Genomic DNA, 15,243 nt, shown 5'->3' on the forward strand with positions numbered 1-15,243 from the left:
ATGCAGAAAAGCATTTGGGAATCCAGAGCGAAAACAAGAGCAGGGCCATGCTCTGTGTGTGCACGAGTGTGAATGGTAGTGAAAAGGGGGCTTCAGGTCAGAAGGACCACCGGGGAGTGGGAGCAGCTATCGCAGCCAGTGGCTCCAGACTGCAGCCATAAGCTTACACTGTGAGGATGCGTAGAAGGCCACTGTGACCCAGAGTGCAGAGCTGCAGTCAGTTAAAGTGAGTTATGGGACACTGCGTGTACATGTGCCAGCGATGGTCATGCTTCACTCACTCCAGCGCGTCCAAACGACAGCAGCCAGCCGAAGGTAATGACTGCAGCCTTCACTGCTGGTTGGACATTTTTGAGGGCGATTATCTTCCAGTGAGGTTTGGTCTAGAGCTAGAGGATGAGAAATGAAAACTCACAATGACAGTATTTACTACTAGTGTTTAGATGCGGTTTCACCCATGCTCCACTCATAAAGCCAGGGACACTATCACTTGAGGTTTCAGCTGGAATTTGACTCAGTCTCCCTTAGTGTTCCTTGCTATGCTAATAGAAACTACACATCAAATACATACAGCAAGTATGCAGTGCTTAAGGCCAAGAATTAACTGTGCAGTTTTTAGTGGTGGCATGTCCTAAAGATGGCTTTACTAATTGTATGCGTTATATCTATCTACGCCTTCACTGATTTCAGACTTCATTGAATTCCTCTCAAAAAAGGCCACAGGAAGACCGTGCACAGACACCAGTCAGTCAACAGTTCCATCCAGCGCCTTCATTTTAATACAGGTATGCCATCTAGTGGCCATCATTGGAAACGACAAATTCAACCATAACAAAACGAAATGTATTTCACCAAATCATTTATTCTTCTTATAGATATATATAGTGTGCTAGTAACCATTGCACTGGCCATCATGTCCACTGCAACGGTCAGTCCATGACTGTCTCTCCTGCTTCTATTCCATGTCAATGTCATGGAGGTTCTCTGGCTCCTCTTTCTTGACCCAGGGTAGGGCTGGAGGCACATAGGGGTCATATGTCCAACGAGGATACGCTCTCTTGTACAGGTTCATGAGCACTGTGTCTTGGGAACGCAGCTGACTGTCAAATACACATTTCATGTGACCATGAGTACCTGCACAGAAAACGGAGCAGAGAAAAATATGCATTAGTTTCATTCTGTAATATAAATTTCAGTCTCAACAATCTTTTACTATGTGAATGGTTTATGACTTTTTTAAAACAGCTCATTTCAATCTTATGATTAAGAACATCGTTAGTATATGCTTTTCCCCCTCCTCACCCAGTGCATCCTTGATGTGTCCTCTTCGGCCCCACTTGGTGCGCAGTTCCACTGGCTTGAACCACAAGATATCATCTAGGGGAAGGGAACAAAACTAGTAAACATCCAAAGCCAGAGATTTCTTAAAGAGCCCATACCCTGCATTTTGTTATATTTTATTGCAGGTTTTATGTACCAAAAGCAGTCATGTTTAATTTTTACATGACCATCCTCCCACCTTTCTTTATCCCTTAAAATAATTTATTTTTAGGACTGATCTATTAAATGAGCTCTGTTCTAATTGGCTGCCCTGTGTTATACCTCTTTAAAAAAGCGATCTGGGCTGATACACTCCTTATAACTTCAGCATGAGTGGGAGGAATCAAGTCAGTTAAAACTGGTAGACTGAATAGGAGGATGTGGGTAAATGTGTGGATTTTAGGGACATCACAGAAACGATGAATACAAAATAGGCTGTTTTTGCAACTTAGGTTCCATGTATAGGCTGAATGGACTGGAGCGTGATCTGTATGTATGTGAAATTTTAGGATTATTTGTGTTACTACATCAAGCTCTTAATTATAAAAAGTTCAGAATATTTTATTTTCCTCGTATGCGTTGTTCTAGAGCATATTAACTATTTGCATATTAAGAGGAATTCCACATTTTTTCAAAACAAGTCTCTCGGTGGGAAGGAATCAAAAACCAAAAAAATTGTTTTGATGAATGAAGCAACAATCTGGAGTAACATCTGAATTGTGTATAATGTTGACATATAACGTTGGTCCAAAGTGTTTAAAGTCTCCAATAACAACCTCCCATGCTATGTTCACATTGCTAAAGTGGCACAAATCAGATTTTTTTGCTTTAATGTGAATCAGATCTGATGTTTTCAGGGCTGTGCAGATACACAATTGTGGTCTTTTCTAATTAAGCCACCTTCTGTATGTGGTCCTATATCCGATTTGTGGCCCCTTTTGTCTTGCTCTAATAACAAACAGCTGAAAGAAGAACATTTCATTTGTGACTGTTCATGATGCACATGGTTCATTCATGGTGAGCTGGATGTGCACATGCAGACACACATTAATATATATCAATGGCATTAGACATTTGAGGTTTGTAATGTGTATGTATGGAAAAGTGATCTTTAGAAATTTACTTTCAGTTCCATCAACGTTACATTAAAAACAATACTGGCTGTTTATATCAGTGGTTTTCAAACTGATCCTATCACAGTTTTGCTTCATCACTATGTGCTGCAAGTTGGGATAAAGCAAAAATTTGAACAGTTTGGGGGTCCTAAGGACCAACTGAATCACTGATTTACATAATAACAAAAAAAAAAAAAAAAAAAAAAAAAACACACACCACACAACAACAACAACAACAATCTTTTCATTGGTGACATGACCCCTAACTCCCATCACTTGCATTATAAAGAAATACAAATGAGGAAGTTTGCGTAGCATGGACAATTTTTCTTCAAAAAACCCTCTGCACTGATATGCATGCACTGCATAACACATTGCATGACATTCAGAGAAATCAATGGAATTCCCCTTTAATAAGCCCTTCTTCTCACCTCTGTTGAAGAACATATAACGGACAACAGCAGAACGCCGGTTGATCTTAAAGGGGTGTCCACTCAGGACAATCCTCTTCAGCACCACGCGCCGGGGGTCACAGCTCAGCAAGCTGCCCGTGGCCACCAGGTCCTGCATTCCTGGAATAGGAGATTTCAATAAATGAGCAACTTATTACACTCAAACTCATTGTTCTAACTTTGTAGAAGTATCTCAATTACCATTGGCCCTCTGTTTAAAGAGCAGGACCCCAGCGGTGGGAAAGGTGATAGGGGCATACACGGACACAACCATAGGAGCATCGACACGCAGGAAACGCTCCATCTTGTGTTTGTCGCCTGCACAGACAAATAGGTCAGCTCACAGCCTTGGGTGAACGCTCACTAATCCCTCATCTGCAGTGCGACAAGCCAGTACTGGGATTTAACACAGAGAAAACTAGCTCATTACAGAAGGGAATACCTTCTCCCCACCAAAACATCTATCACTGTAGCAAGAAATTTTCAACAATGGTAACTTTATAGGAGGATGAAGAAGGTTCATAAAACTTCTTTTGGTCAATTTGTAATTAAATGTTCATACAATGTAAACGGTAGCTGTCATTTTCCAATAGTATTTGTTATTAGTTACCAGTTGTGCTTTTGACAGCGACAGTATACAGGAACTCATATGTTGGATTCTAGTTTGCCCACAGCAAGATAAAACCAGTAGGAAATTAATGGTAGCAGGGTCATACCAGAGGTGTGCTGAGAGAAGAGGGCAGAGGCTCGGAAGCGCCTAAAGCCACACTGGAATATCAGCTCCTCTTTCGATGCTACAGGCTCTGTGAAACTTGGGTGCCGCCGTACCAGCACATGCATCACTGACATCTACATAGGGGAACATAGTGAGGGAACATGGCTTTTACTCACAGCAGAAAATCTTGTTTAAATAATTTCAGGTCATCATTTAAACTTCACTGGTTAACAGTAGTAGCAAGAAATAATTATCATTTAGAATCAGGGTGAAAGATACCTTCTGTTCATGTGGAAGCAGAGAGACCAGTAACAGAGGTTTGCCTGCCTGAAAGCTCTCCATCACTGAGGAAGGCACGTCCTCAATGTGTAGTGTCACATACCAGCCAACCTGCAGAACCAAACAGCACATCTCAACAGCAGCCTTAGAAAGCCCTAAGACTTCCGTAACACTCTGAGCAATGCAGTCATATGATTCAAACTAACTTCATATTTAATATTACTTTCACATTTCAGAACAATAGTGAAGATTTGCTATGAAGAAACATTAAATTACACAATTCAACAAACATATTTTAGCAGCTCCTTTTAAACAGACTGCAGTGTTCCCCACCCATGGCGTTCTGTCAGTCAGCTAGAAGCCACTTAGAAGCTGAAAACTTTAACAGATTTCTCACATATGTTAAGCATGGTGTGGCCACAGTTGTCAAAATGTTCACATTTTACAGTTCAGTTACTTATAAGGGTTGGTCTGACATCACAGCTCATCAGCAAAGAAGAATGACAACTGTAATTTGTTACTCTTGATGTCCATCATCAAAATACGGCACACTGGCAACTGGGCTTCAGCCCTAAATACTAACAATTATGGCTAATTATGAAATGTAAATATTACTGGTTTTAAGGATGACCTAAAATTAAACGCCAGTTTTGAAGACTTTAAGCATAATTAACATAATTTCAATTGCCTGTTTTGAAACTTTTGGCCTGTTATTGTGCACACGCTCATACCATGGCTCCCTGCTCCTCAGCTGCAGCCTCAGCCAGGATACGGCGGCGGGTGCGCTCAAAGTTCTGAAACTGAAAGATGCGGGAGTAGTTGAGAGGCAAATTCTCCATGGGGTCCCACGGAGACGAGCGGAAACTTTTCAGACCTCTATAGCGCTGGAATCTGAGAAACAAACCCAAACAAACAAACACAGTCATGAGTCAGACCTTTGCGCTTTGCACAACAAGGGTGAAAAAGGCATCTGTGCTAACAGCATCTGTACTAGCGTTACAATTGAAAATGTGTCAAACCCCCCTGCAAGGAAGGAAACAGAACATTTCTATGCACAGTTCTGCGCACAGACTGAGCTGAAGCAGATAGTAAGTAAAGGTAAAGGCTCACTGGTGGTTTTTACAGGCATTAACACAGTGCAGTTCATGCACATCTTTCCCTCATCCTTACCTTGTTCTAGCAGGCACATCAATGGGGGTGTCCACTTCATCAGGGAACATTTCATGAGAGCGAGCTTCTCGATAATGCTTGAGTCCGTGTTCCTCTTCTGCCTGGTCCATTGCTTCATCATATTTCTGCTCAGCTGCAACGCAGTCTGTCAAGCTTATCTCCTCTTCCTCTTCATCGTCATCAGCATCATCATTTCCAGAGTCACAGCCAGCTTCACCATCCTTAAGAAAAGGAATATGTAAAAATATGAATGTCAGCCAGCCCAGAGAGATCAGCCAAAAAAAAAAAAATAAATAAAATCTGCCATTTACCTGAACCAGCACTTTCACATTATGATCTAATTATGTTGATTACAGTGTATAGTCTGTTTAATGGAGTGGTAATTGTTTTCTCTTCTCATATGTACCTATATACTACAATTTGCTTCCTCCACTAGACTTTACATGATTGGCATCACAACTGAGAAAGAAAAAAAATAAACAAAAATAAACAGAGAGGTCCACCTCCTCATGATGGTTAGAAGATCACTCTGATGGGTCCAAGAGCTATTTATGATTCAAAATCCTGAACTTAACCTGCCCTTGAGCGAATCAGGTGTGCAGCATAGGTTGCCATGGCAATGTATTCTACTAAAAAGTAATCCATCTTGGGTTATATTGTGCTAAGCTTATAAGTTAGCTGGTTTAGCTTAGCCATGAATCCTGCTTCATGAGAGACGCCAGCTCTGCTGAATTTAACAGGCAACAATGAGAGCAGAACATAGCTCCAGCACTTTATTTTAACTGGAATTATTTCAAAATCCCTTTCTCTCCTAATCCAGGCTCAAACTTCATCCAAAGGAGTACTCTTTGATGTCCAACCCTAAATATACACTGCCTTTTTCAGGAGAGCATGTGGCCACTGAGAAGGGAAAGGGGCAAGACATGCTGCTGGGGTGAATCCACACCCCGGAGGGGTCAACCTGCAGAACAATCACAGGTGCGCTAATAAAAATAATCTCCCCGAATCATCTGAGGTACCACTTCCCTCCTTGTTCACATCTTGCATTGTGAAGCCCTCTTTGGTGCTCACCCAGACATCAGAGACATGCTAATTGCGCTGAAAGAAAATAAATCTAACAGAGCCTCCATACATGAGGAGCTTCCCCCTCGCTCTTTCAAGCCCAGCTGGTATAAATAAATGGCCGCCCGCTCCACAGGTCCCGACAGGAAGCCCTGTCCAAAGAGCAGGAAGACGGGAGGCTTCTCTCGGGACAGGCCTCCAGCTACAAACACTATTGTTGCGGTGAGCAGCCTGGCACTGGGGCTGAGAGGCAGACGCTGAAAAAACAAACAATGCCTCTCCACCATGCAGCACACAAAGAGCCAGTCACGTATGCAGTGTTCCGCCAGCGCCATGCCCGCCCCCTTGCCCCCATTTCAGCCAATCGCCCGCTCCCAACGCCTATATTTACACGCGCGCTCTGCATTGTCAGCTTTGTGCGGTGAAAATGCGGTGGAAGTCGAGAAGCACTTTAGCTTGACCTGCTCTGGCCTCATTTCTCACTGCCTTCCGCCGCTGCCACCTTGGACAACGCCATGGTGACGCACAAACAAATAATGCCAATGCCTTTCCAAAGGGTCAAAGAGTCACGTATGGATAGTTTATTGCTATGTTTACAGGCCTGACCTAATTACATACTTCCGAGATTTTTTTTTTTTTTTTTTTTTTTTTAAATGCTGTGATTTATTTACAGGACACAGTTCACAGTTCTCTCTAGGGATTCTTTTAATAAGAAAAAAGAAAAAAAAGAAGGAAAAAACACTAACTGGACACAATCATTTATTTTCATGTTGAAAAATGTTTTCAGTTGGACAACAATAAAATGAACAGCCTTAACCAGGCTTACCTGAGACTCATTTTCTCCATCTTCCATTAACTCCTCAGCATCGTCGTCTTCATCATCAGAGCTGTACACATCATCCTCCTCTTCATCATCATCTCCATTCTCTTCAGCATCATCCACGATCCATGTGGCCTGGTAGTCTGAAGTTCCCTTTGGCACCTTCACCACCTTTCTATTCTTCCTGGCCTCTAAACACAGAGGATAAAGATCAAAGAATTGTCGTTTCACTCCTTCAATATCACCATTTTACACCGATTACGATTACATGTTTTTAGTACTCACCGATACCAAGTCTGATACCATAATTAATCGAAAGTCTAGCTGATAAGTGACACGCATTAGCTATCTTGAATCAAGCAGCGTTGTAGTGAAGAGTGGATTTTGTCACACATCAGAAAAGCACTTTTGTACAGATGTTAAAACATTTTATAGTTCTGATGTCTCAACAGCAATCTCTATAGCCCAGTGAGAGCAGGTATCACATCCAAGGCTTATCTGAAGAGCTCACATTTCATGTTGAAGTCTTGCATTGGCTGGTTGAGCTGTAGGTCAATGTCCTCTACAGCCAGACATACACTGCATTGTTATAAATATTATTCCGTATGAAAATGCTCAGCCTGATTGAACTACTGAAACACAGCCTCTACAGACAGCCTTGTCTACAGAAAATGTCAAATAAAGCCATTTCATTCAAAATAAGACCCTGTACATTGAGTACTGAGGAAACACGCAAATGAGCAAACAACTGAGCTACAGCAGTGCTGCTGACCACTAAACCCAGGCAGTGATGTACACAGAAGGAAAATATGGCTTTTACAGTCTATTTGGAAGTCACAGGCTTGAGGTTAAGGAAGCAGCCTTGTGACCAGAAGGTCGCCGGTTCAATCCCCAGAGCCAACAGTACATGACTGAGGTGTCCTTGAGCAAGACACCTAATCCCCAACTGCTCCGCGGGCGCTGCAGATAGGGCTGCCCACTGCCCGCTAGTGTGTGTGCTCACTAGTGCGTATGTGGTGTTTCACTTCACAGATGGGTTAAATGCGGAGGTGAATCTTCCCCGTTGTGGGACTAAAGTGTCAATTTATGTTACTTTATTTATTATTATTATTATTATTATTATTATTATTATTATTATTATTAACAATAACAATAACAATAACAATAACAACAACAACAACAACAATAATAATAATAATAATAATAATAATAATAATAATAATAATAATAATAATAATAATGTATATACTTTGCTATTCTATTCAGTAAACAGAGCAAAGCCAGCACAGCCAGACTTTAATACTGAAAAGACGGCTTTTTTCAGCTGCGCTTTGTTTTGGGGAAGTGGTTCTGATTGCATCTGCATGGCTAAAACAGGCTAAAATCGCAAAGTATAATCTTGTTGGGAATATACCAAGGCAGAATGTTTACAGTGACCAACCACCGCAGAGTCTGAGCAGACCCTCCTTCACTGCCCACTTGAATCATTTGTTCCATTAGCACAGCAGCGTACACTGGCTTGTGTCACACGCTATCAGCTGGTATCAGACGTGGCTTTTCACGAGTACATGAATGCGGTATTAGACCGATACCCGATACCAGTATTGATATTGATGCATCCCTACCATTACCTGTCTGCAGGGCTGAGGAGCACATGAAAAGAATGTGCTGCTAAAAATTACTAATTTTGCTAATAAAAGCACAATTTCACAATCACATAGATAAAGTCAACCGCAAAGGTTTGGGCACCTTGGTCAAACTACTTGTCTTGCTGGTTTTCTAAATGAAAATAAGCTGCACATCCTCTACAGAGAACAAACTTATGTATACTTTGTCACAGTTACCGTTTATTTTCTAATTTTAATTTTGGGGAAAAATAAAACATAAAATATGGCATATATAAAGGTTATGGAATACTTAATGTTTTGGGTTTTTTTCCACCGTATGTAACTCATTAAATAAATAGCCATCACTTGAAAATTCACAGAAAATATAAACCGAGTGCATTTATTGTAGAGAATGTTATCACATTGTCATTTACAAAATCAAAATGTATGTTATTTGACCAGGAATTTCAAACTTCCAGAATCCTCGCTTCTGTTTGATGTTTTCCATAAGCATTCTCATGCATAGGTAACCAACCACATTTGCACAGACAGATGCAACTGTCACAACTGAGGAAAAGTCACATATCTGTTAGTACAGTAGGGCTGTTCTATCTAAATGAATTTTTAATACATTTGACAGCCTCACAAAACTATGATGTTTATCCTACTGTTCTGCCAACAGACTGTTTGCACCTAGCCAGCTAACTATGAATGCCTGTAGATTAATTTTGCTGATCTGCTCTGTTAAGTTAAATTAGACAGTGTCTGAGGTATGAAAGCTGTTTGAGAAGTATGTTTCCAATTTCCAATTCTTTTTAAATACCAATGAACACAGTCACATTTAGTAGAATGAAGATTCTCAACACACACATTACAGTTACAGAGGCCTCTTTGAAATACTAACATTGCATTCATTCAAACAAGTTGCAGCTTCACCAGAGGAAGAATCTTTCGTTTAAGATATGCAGAATAAGTCTGGTTATACATGCTCCCACTAAGCTGTCCCATTGCCCAAGAAACGAAAGCACAGTGTTTTTAAGCCTGTAGAATAATGCCATGATCATTCTGTAAATTGATAAAAGCTTAACTAATTATCATGATATTACATTGTTATACCGCCACATGCCTGGCTCCTGTTGAGTATAGTTAGTATAGTTTTTGGAAGCTCAATACTGCTGTACCTTCAGCCTCCTGGAGCTCAGATTCAGTGGGCCACGTCTGTTCACCCTCCATGGGATCAACCTCAGCCTCTGCCTGCAGGCTCTCTCTCTGAGAAGGGTCAGCCTTCATGAGCACTCGCACTTCTGCAGCTCCATTAATTTCTCCAGCACACCCATCCTGCATGGTATACATAAGAAATACAAAAAGGTAAACAACTCTGAGTCAGTATACGGTGAGAACACTGTCATACCACGCATAACTGCATAATATAATATATAATACCTTTTCACACGTCTTCAGGTGAATCAAAAATAAGGGTACTTGCATACTAATAATGATAAAGATGAAAAAAAAAAACAACAGTATTTCTGGGCTTGGTGTGCAAGTTGCTGTAGGAATAGCACGTCTGCCAAGAATTTTTAATACCCATCTTGCGTGCAAAGGACCGTATGTGACTTGTGTGACAACGATTTGATCATCCCTACATAATCTCACATTGCATTTGCATGACTATGGTTATATCGTTTCACCAGTTTTGCATTTACCACTAAGCAGCTTGTTAAAATACCGTTTTAAACAGGCACTGCTAGCTTGTTATGAGTCCATGGTTTGTGATCAAAAATGCAGAAAGATAATGGGGAAAAAATCAGAAAAAAAAAAATAATTCTATGCTCCAAAGTGGCATTTTTTTTTACCTGATGAAAAAGGTCAACACTCAGTCCGAACAATACAACATACAGGAACTGAAGTAACCAAGTCATCACAAAAGATGGTAACATTCTGAACCTGTGTAATCATCCACGGCTGGCTTTACACTGTGAAACTTTCATGGAACTTTGTTTGATGTGGAAAATGCGCCAGGCTTGCACTAACTTCAAGTATTAATTTACAGCCATACATGTCTGTTACTGCACAATACCAGTGGCCAGTCAAAATACCTCAAAACCAGCTATTTCCCAGAGACACACATGAGAGACAATAGCTGCTACTCTACAAGTTTGCTCAGAGGAGTGGAGGCTGGAGAAGTCACCTCCCCTGCATCACAAACCAATAACAGCTCCAAAAATGTTGTGGCTGTCGAAAAACCCAAAAGGACCTGGCTGAGTCGTTTCAGGCGCAACTTACATATGGGATTGACAAACTCCAACCAAGAGCACGGGTCAACATTATCTTACAACGCAGTGCAGGAAACAACTTCAGATGGCCCAAATCAAGCTTCAGCTCCCTCAACATGCCCTCATAATGCAACAACATGATAATAATAAAGATTAAGTTATTGTTGTTGTTGTTGTTGTTGTTATCATTATTATTATTATTACTACTACTACAATTTTTAAATAACTAAATAAAGCTTGTTCAAGTTATATACATAACAGGGTACTTAAAAGAAATGCGAATGCTTAAGAATGCTTGTTTCTTAAACCTAATGACTCAACAGCGCCACTCTGTGGTTTTAAGTTTTATATTACTCTTTATTGGCTCTAGAGGATTACATCGTTAATCAACATTACAAATTACAAGCAGGGAAACATCAATATTGCACATGCATATCTGATTGTGAATCTGATCATCACTGAGCATATATTTTACCAACAGGCACATTGTAAAATACCTTAAGAGTCCAGCATCTACTCACCATCATCTCGACATCTCCACACTTGGCTGGCTTTCTGGGGCGAGGGGCAGCTGTAATAATGGGTAAAGGGTCTGCAGGTGCGTCAATCTGACTGAGCTGAAAATCTCCATGGCCTGCGATATGCACCAGCCTGTTCACCTGCAGGGGGCAGCCTCGGACATATCCAGACACATGAAGGGTACCCAGTCCTGTGGCAGGACCTCCTGTGCCATCCTGGGAGTTATTAGGGGTGTAAGAGGCATTCTGAATCAGCATGTGTGAGCGACGGGAGCGGAAAGCAAGCCGTCGCTGTTTCTGGGCCCCCAGGTGCCGAAGAAGCAGCACTGCATCGTGCTCAGAGTCCAGAGGGAAGAGACGTGCCTCTGGGAAACGAGCCTCAGCCAACCGGGACAGTGCGCGGCGGGATTCAGTCCGCTTTTTCACAGACAAGTCAGCTATGCCCTGACACACCAATGCTGAGAAACACAGGGAAAAAAGTACAATTGGAAAATGAAGTGTACTGACATACAACTACTACAGGCTACCTGCAGATCATTCTCAACAGGACATCTGATAATCTGAACAGCACAACAGTACAAGCCAACAGTCTCTGACTCTCATCTAGCTTTGTCTCACCATGACTTGGCAATCCCTGTGCAAAGAGACAAGAAAGGCAGTATTCTCCATAACTGTCCCAGCCTTCAGTGGACTCCAGCACAAAAACCAGAGTGTCCGCCACCTTAGCCACATCCAAGAGTGAATGCAGGTCAGCTGAAAACAGAGAAAGACCGTTTAACATTAAAGAGCATCCTTCTACATAAATCAACTTTTAGCGTCTTCAGTAAGAGAGGGTTTATTTACTAAACTACATATTCACTCACACACATTATCTATACCACTTATCCTTCCTGGTCATGAGGTGTGCATTAACAGCTCTCCGTGGTAGCCAACATGCAGGCACATAATTAACCTATTTATCTTGAGTAGAAGACAATGAATCCCCATACCATATAGTGCTACAACAGCCAAATCTAACTTTAAGCTTATCTAAAAACACAGCTTTACTCTCTAATGCCTTCTGCTCATCAGAAACAAAATCTCATAACTAAAATAAATATAGAAATAAAACAACTTTACAAATGACAGGATATTTTTGAATAGAAAGGCGTATAGCACAATTCTGGAATATAGAAATACACATATATACATGCTGGGATATAAAAACATTACTGATCTTAAATTACAGCAAATGTTTGTGTGCAGTGAAGGTCATCACAATAATCTATTTCCTACTCAATTCTGTGTCAATGTCTGAAAATGAATTATTATTATTATTGCTACTATTCTAGCTGAACCACACAAACAGATACCTGTGTCTGGGCGGTAGAAAGTGAATCTCTGTTTAAAACGAGGAAGAACCAGGCCAAAACTGTCCTGAGCGCCTCTGACTCCTTGATCTTCATGTAGCACCCCACCAACCCCTTCTCCTCTCAGTATCTGCGTCACAGCTCCAGCATCCACACCAGCATGCAGAGAAATGACAGCCACCAGATGAGGAGGGCCATCCCTACTGCCCAAGCGACGCTTCTCAGTCAGCACCTAGCACAAGCCAAAAGAGAGACACTGCTCACAAAATCATGTAAACAACAAGTTAATAGTAATAAGGTGAGCTTCACTATTTTCTTACCATGTCTTTCTTGTTGCGGCGCAGTTGGTTGGCTTTATGTCTCCGGTCCATCTTCCTCAACTCTCGCCTCTGTTTTTTGGATAGAGCCACCACAGCAACTCTGCCTGAATGATGCAGAAATTTCAGACAGCAAGTTAAGTAATTTTAAACCTTAGGAAATACCATCTCTGATTAGATACACTCGCTGGTGACTTTACTAAAACACTTAACTTGCATCTCACTTGTTTTCCAATTTTTCAGTTCTGCTTACCATATAGATGCACTGTAGTTCTATAGTTACAGAGTGTAGTGCTTTTCTGCATAATTTGTTATCACCATTTAACCTTTATCCTGTTCATTAAATGCCAGGACCCCACAGGGCCACCACTGGCATCAGGTACGGTTAACAGATATAATTTGGATGACGGATCCGTCTTAGCACTGTAGTGGCACTGTAGTGGCAGTGTTATGCTATTGGGGTTTGCTGCTACAAGTCCATCACATACAGCAGTGTTGCTGAAGTTTAAAAATCAAGTGGTCCAGTCTTTAGATGTAAAGTTGGAGACAGCTCCTCATTGCTGTAGTTTGCACTGCCCATTTTCTAACCCTGTGGTAACCCACCCTACTCCGAAAGATCTACTTTTCTGCAGAGTTTAGTTCCAATGGGCATCTAAGATGTTGCCCGGGTAACTTAAAATGAATGCTTCGTATTTAATCAAGCAAGAACGTCTGAGGAACTCAATCTGCAGGGGTGGGTGTAGCAAATTATGGTTGGAACTAGACTCTGCAGGAAGGATGGCCTAGATCTAGAGGATCAAGAATGGTGACCACTTCTCTAGCTCCTCATCAGTGTTCAGGTTTTGGCCACAGGATGCTGATGGCTGGATGTTTTTGGGCTGTGTACCATTCTTTGCCTAAAAAAATCATGTGTGTGATCTACTCTGCACACAAGCACAACAAAATGTCACTATCATGTCAGTGTCACTTCACTGCTGAGACTGAGCCACCCCCAAAATAATATGCGCAGTGGTAACTTGGTCCTAAGCACTGATGAACAAGGCCAAGGAATACTGACACAATAAGCAAATAGATGAACTACAATCTGTAATTTTAATTGGGGCAGTCATGGGCTGGAGGTTAGGGAACTAGCCCTGTGACCGGAAGGTCGCCGGTTCAATCCCCAGGGCCGACAGCACATGACTGAGGTGTCCTTAAGCAAGACACCTAACCCCCAATCGCTCCCAGGGCGCCGTGGATAGGGCTGCCCAGCGCTCCGGGCAAGAGTGCTCACTGCCAATGTGTGTGTCTATTGTGTATGTAGTGGGTTAAATGCGGAGGTGGAATTTCTCCGTTTGTGAGATTAATAAAGTATCACTTAACTTAAAGCTACAAAATGCACCTAAATAAGCGGACATGATAAGATAGCAAACGTAGATACGATGTAAATGGACCTAATAAAGTTGCTACTGAGAACCTGCAAGTTAACTAGGTAAACTATATCCAAACGTATCTGCTGTAGTCCAGTTCCCTTCTTTGGCCACTAAAAGTGCCTGAACCTTAAACACGTGTCTGGCTAACGTTAGCCAGGCGGCGCGGCCAGCGCGGCGAAAAGGAAAAAAACCCAGGGAACCACACGTACCCTTGTTTTCACGCTCGATCTCTCCTTTGGTTCGATGCTTTCCATGTTTGTGCTGCTTGTTCTTCTGTTTGTAAATTCCAGGCCGATGTGCCTGCTGCTGCTGTTCTCTGCCAGCAGCCATTTTCACTCACGCCGCACTTGTAAACTTTCAACTACGTCATATACATGCGCGAGCTGATGGGAAGATTGATTCATTAAATGAACCGATTCTTTAGAACTATCCGTGTTTGAATTCATCGACCGTCCGACTCAACAAATCAGTGATTCATAAGTGAGGTCAATTTCCATCCCTTTTTATATTGTTGAGATTAGCGAGTGAGTCTAATGTCCCAAATGAAGTCAGAGAAAAGTTCATATAGCAGTATTTCTGCATAAACTGGATAACTAAAGCGAAACTAAACTAAAGCGACATTACTGCTTAATTACTGCTTTCCTATGGGTGATTTGTCGAAAGAACCGATTCGACAGATCGATTCGCTCATCGGACAACGCTACAGAACTGAGAAGTGTGTGTGTGCCATCTACTGGCCAGTTGTATTGTTAAAATTACACATGGAACTAAGTGAATTATTTATTTTATTATTTCTTTAATTAAGAGGGGTAATAATAGGCTCTAATGGTT

At 41.6% G+C, this 15,243-nt stretch overlaps 1 protein-coding gene across 1 annotated transcript; it reads right to left on the reverse strand.

Annotated features, from left to right (window-relative positions):
* Positions 1 to 756: 756 nt before the first annotated feature.
* On the reverse strand, positions 757 to 14,764 carry tsr1 (TSR1 ribosome maturation factor). The gene is made up of 15 exons (XM_017694909.2): positions 14,622 to 14,764; positions 13,004 to 13,107; positions 12,687 to 12,915; positions 11,953 to 12,087; positions 11,338 to 11,792; positions 9,722 to 9,878; positions 6,940 to 7,124; positions 5,052 to 5,272; positions 4,613 to 4,772; positions 3,882 to 3,992; positions 3,604 to 3,736; positions 3,089 to 3,205; positions 2,867 to 3,007; positions 1,303 to 1,377; positions 757 to 1,134 (listed from the first exon to the last, which is right to left on the reverse strand). Exons 1-15 carry the CDS (start codon positions 14,740 to 14,742, stop codon positions 956 to 958), a joined length of 2,523 nt encoding a protein of 840 aa, XP_017550398.1. The 5' UTR covers positions 14,743 to 14,764; the 3' UTR covers positions 757 to 955.
* Between the last annotated feature and the right edge of the window lie 479 nt (positions 14,765 to 15,243).

Source organism: Pygocentrus nattereri, chromosome 17 (genome assembly GCF_015220715.1).
Source record: "Pygocentrus nattereri isolate fPygNat1 chromosome 17, fPygNat1.pri, whole genome shotgun sequence".
In the NCBI taxonomy this organism is placed as follows: Eukaryota; Metazoa; Chordata; class Actinopteri; order Characiformes; family Serrasalmidae; genus Pygocentrus; species Pygocentrus nattereri.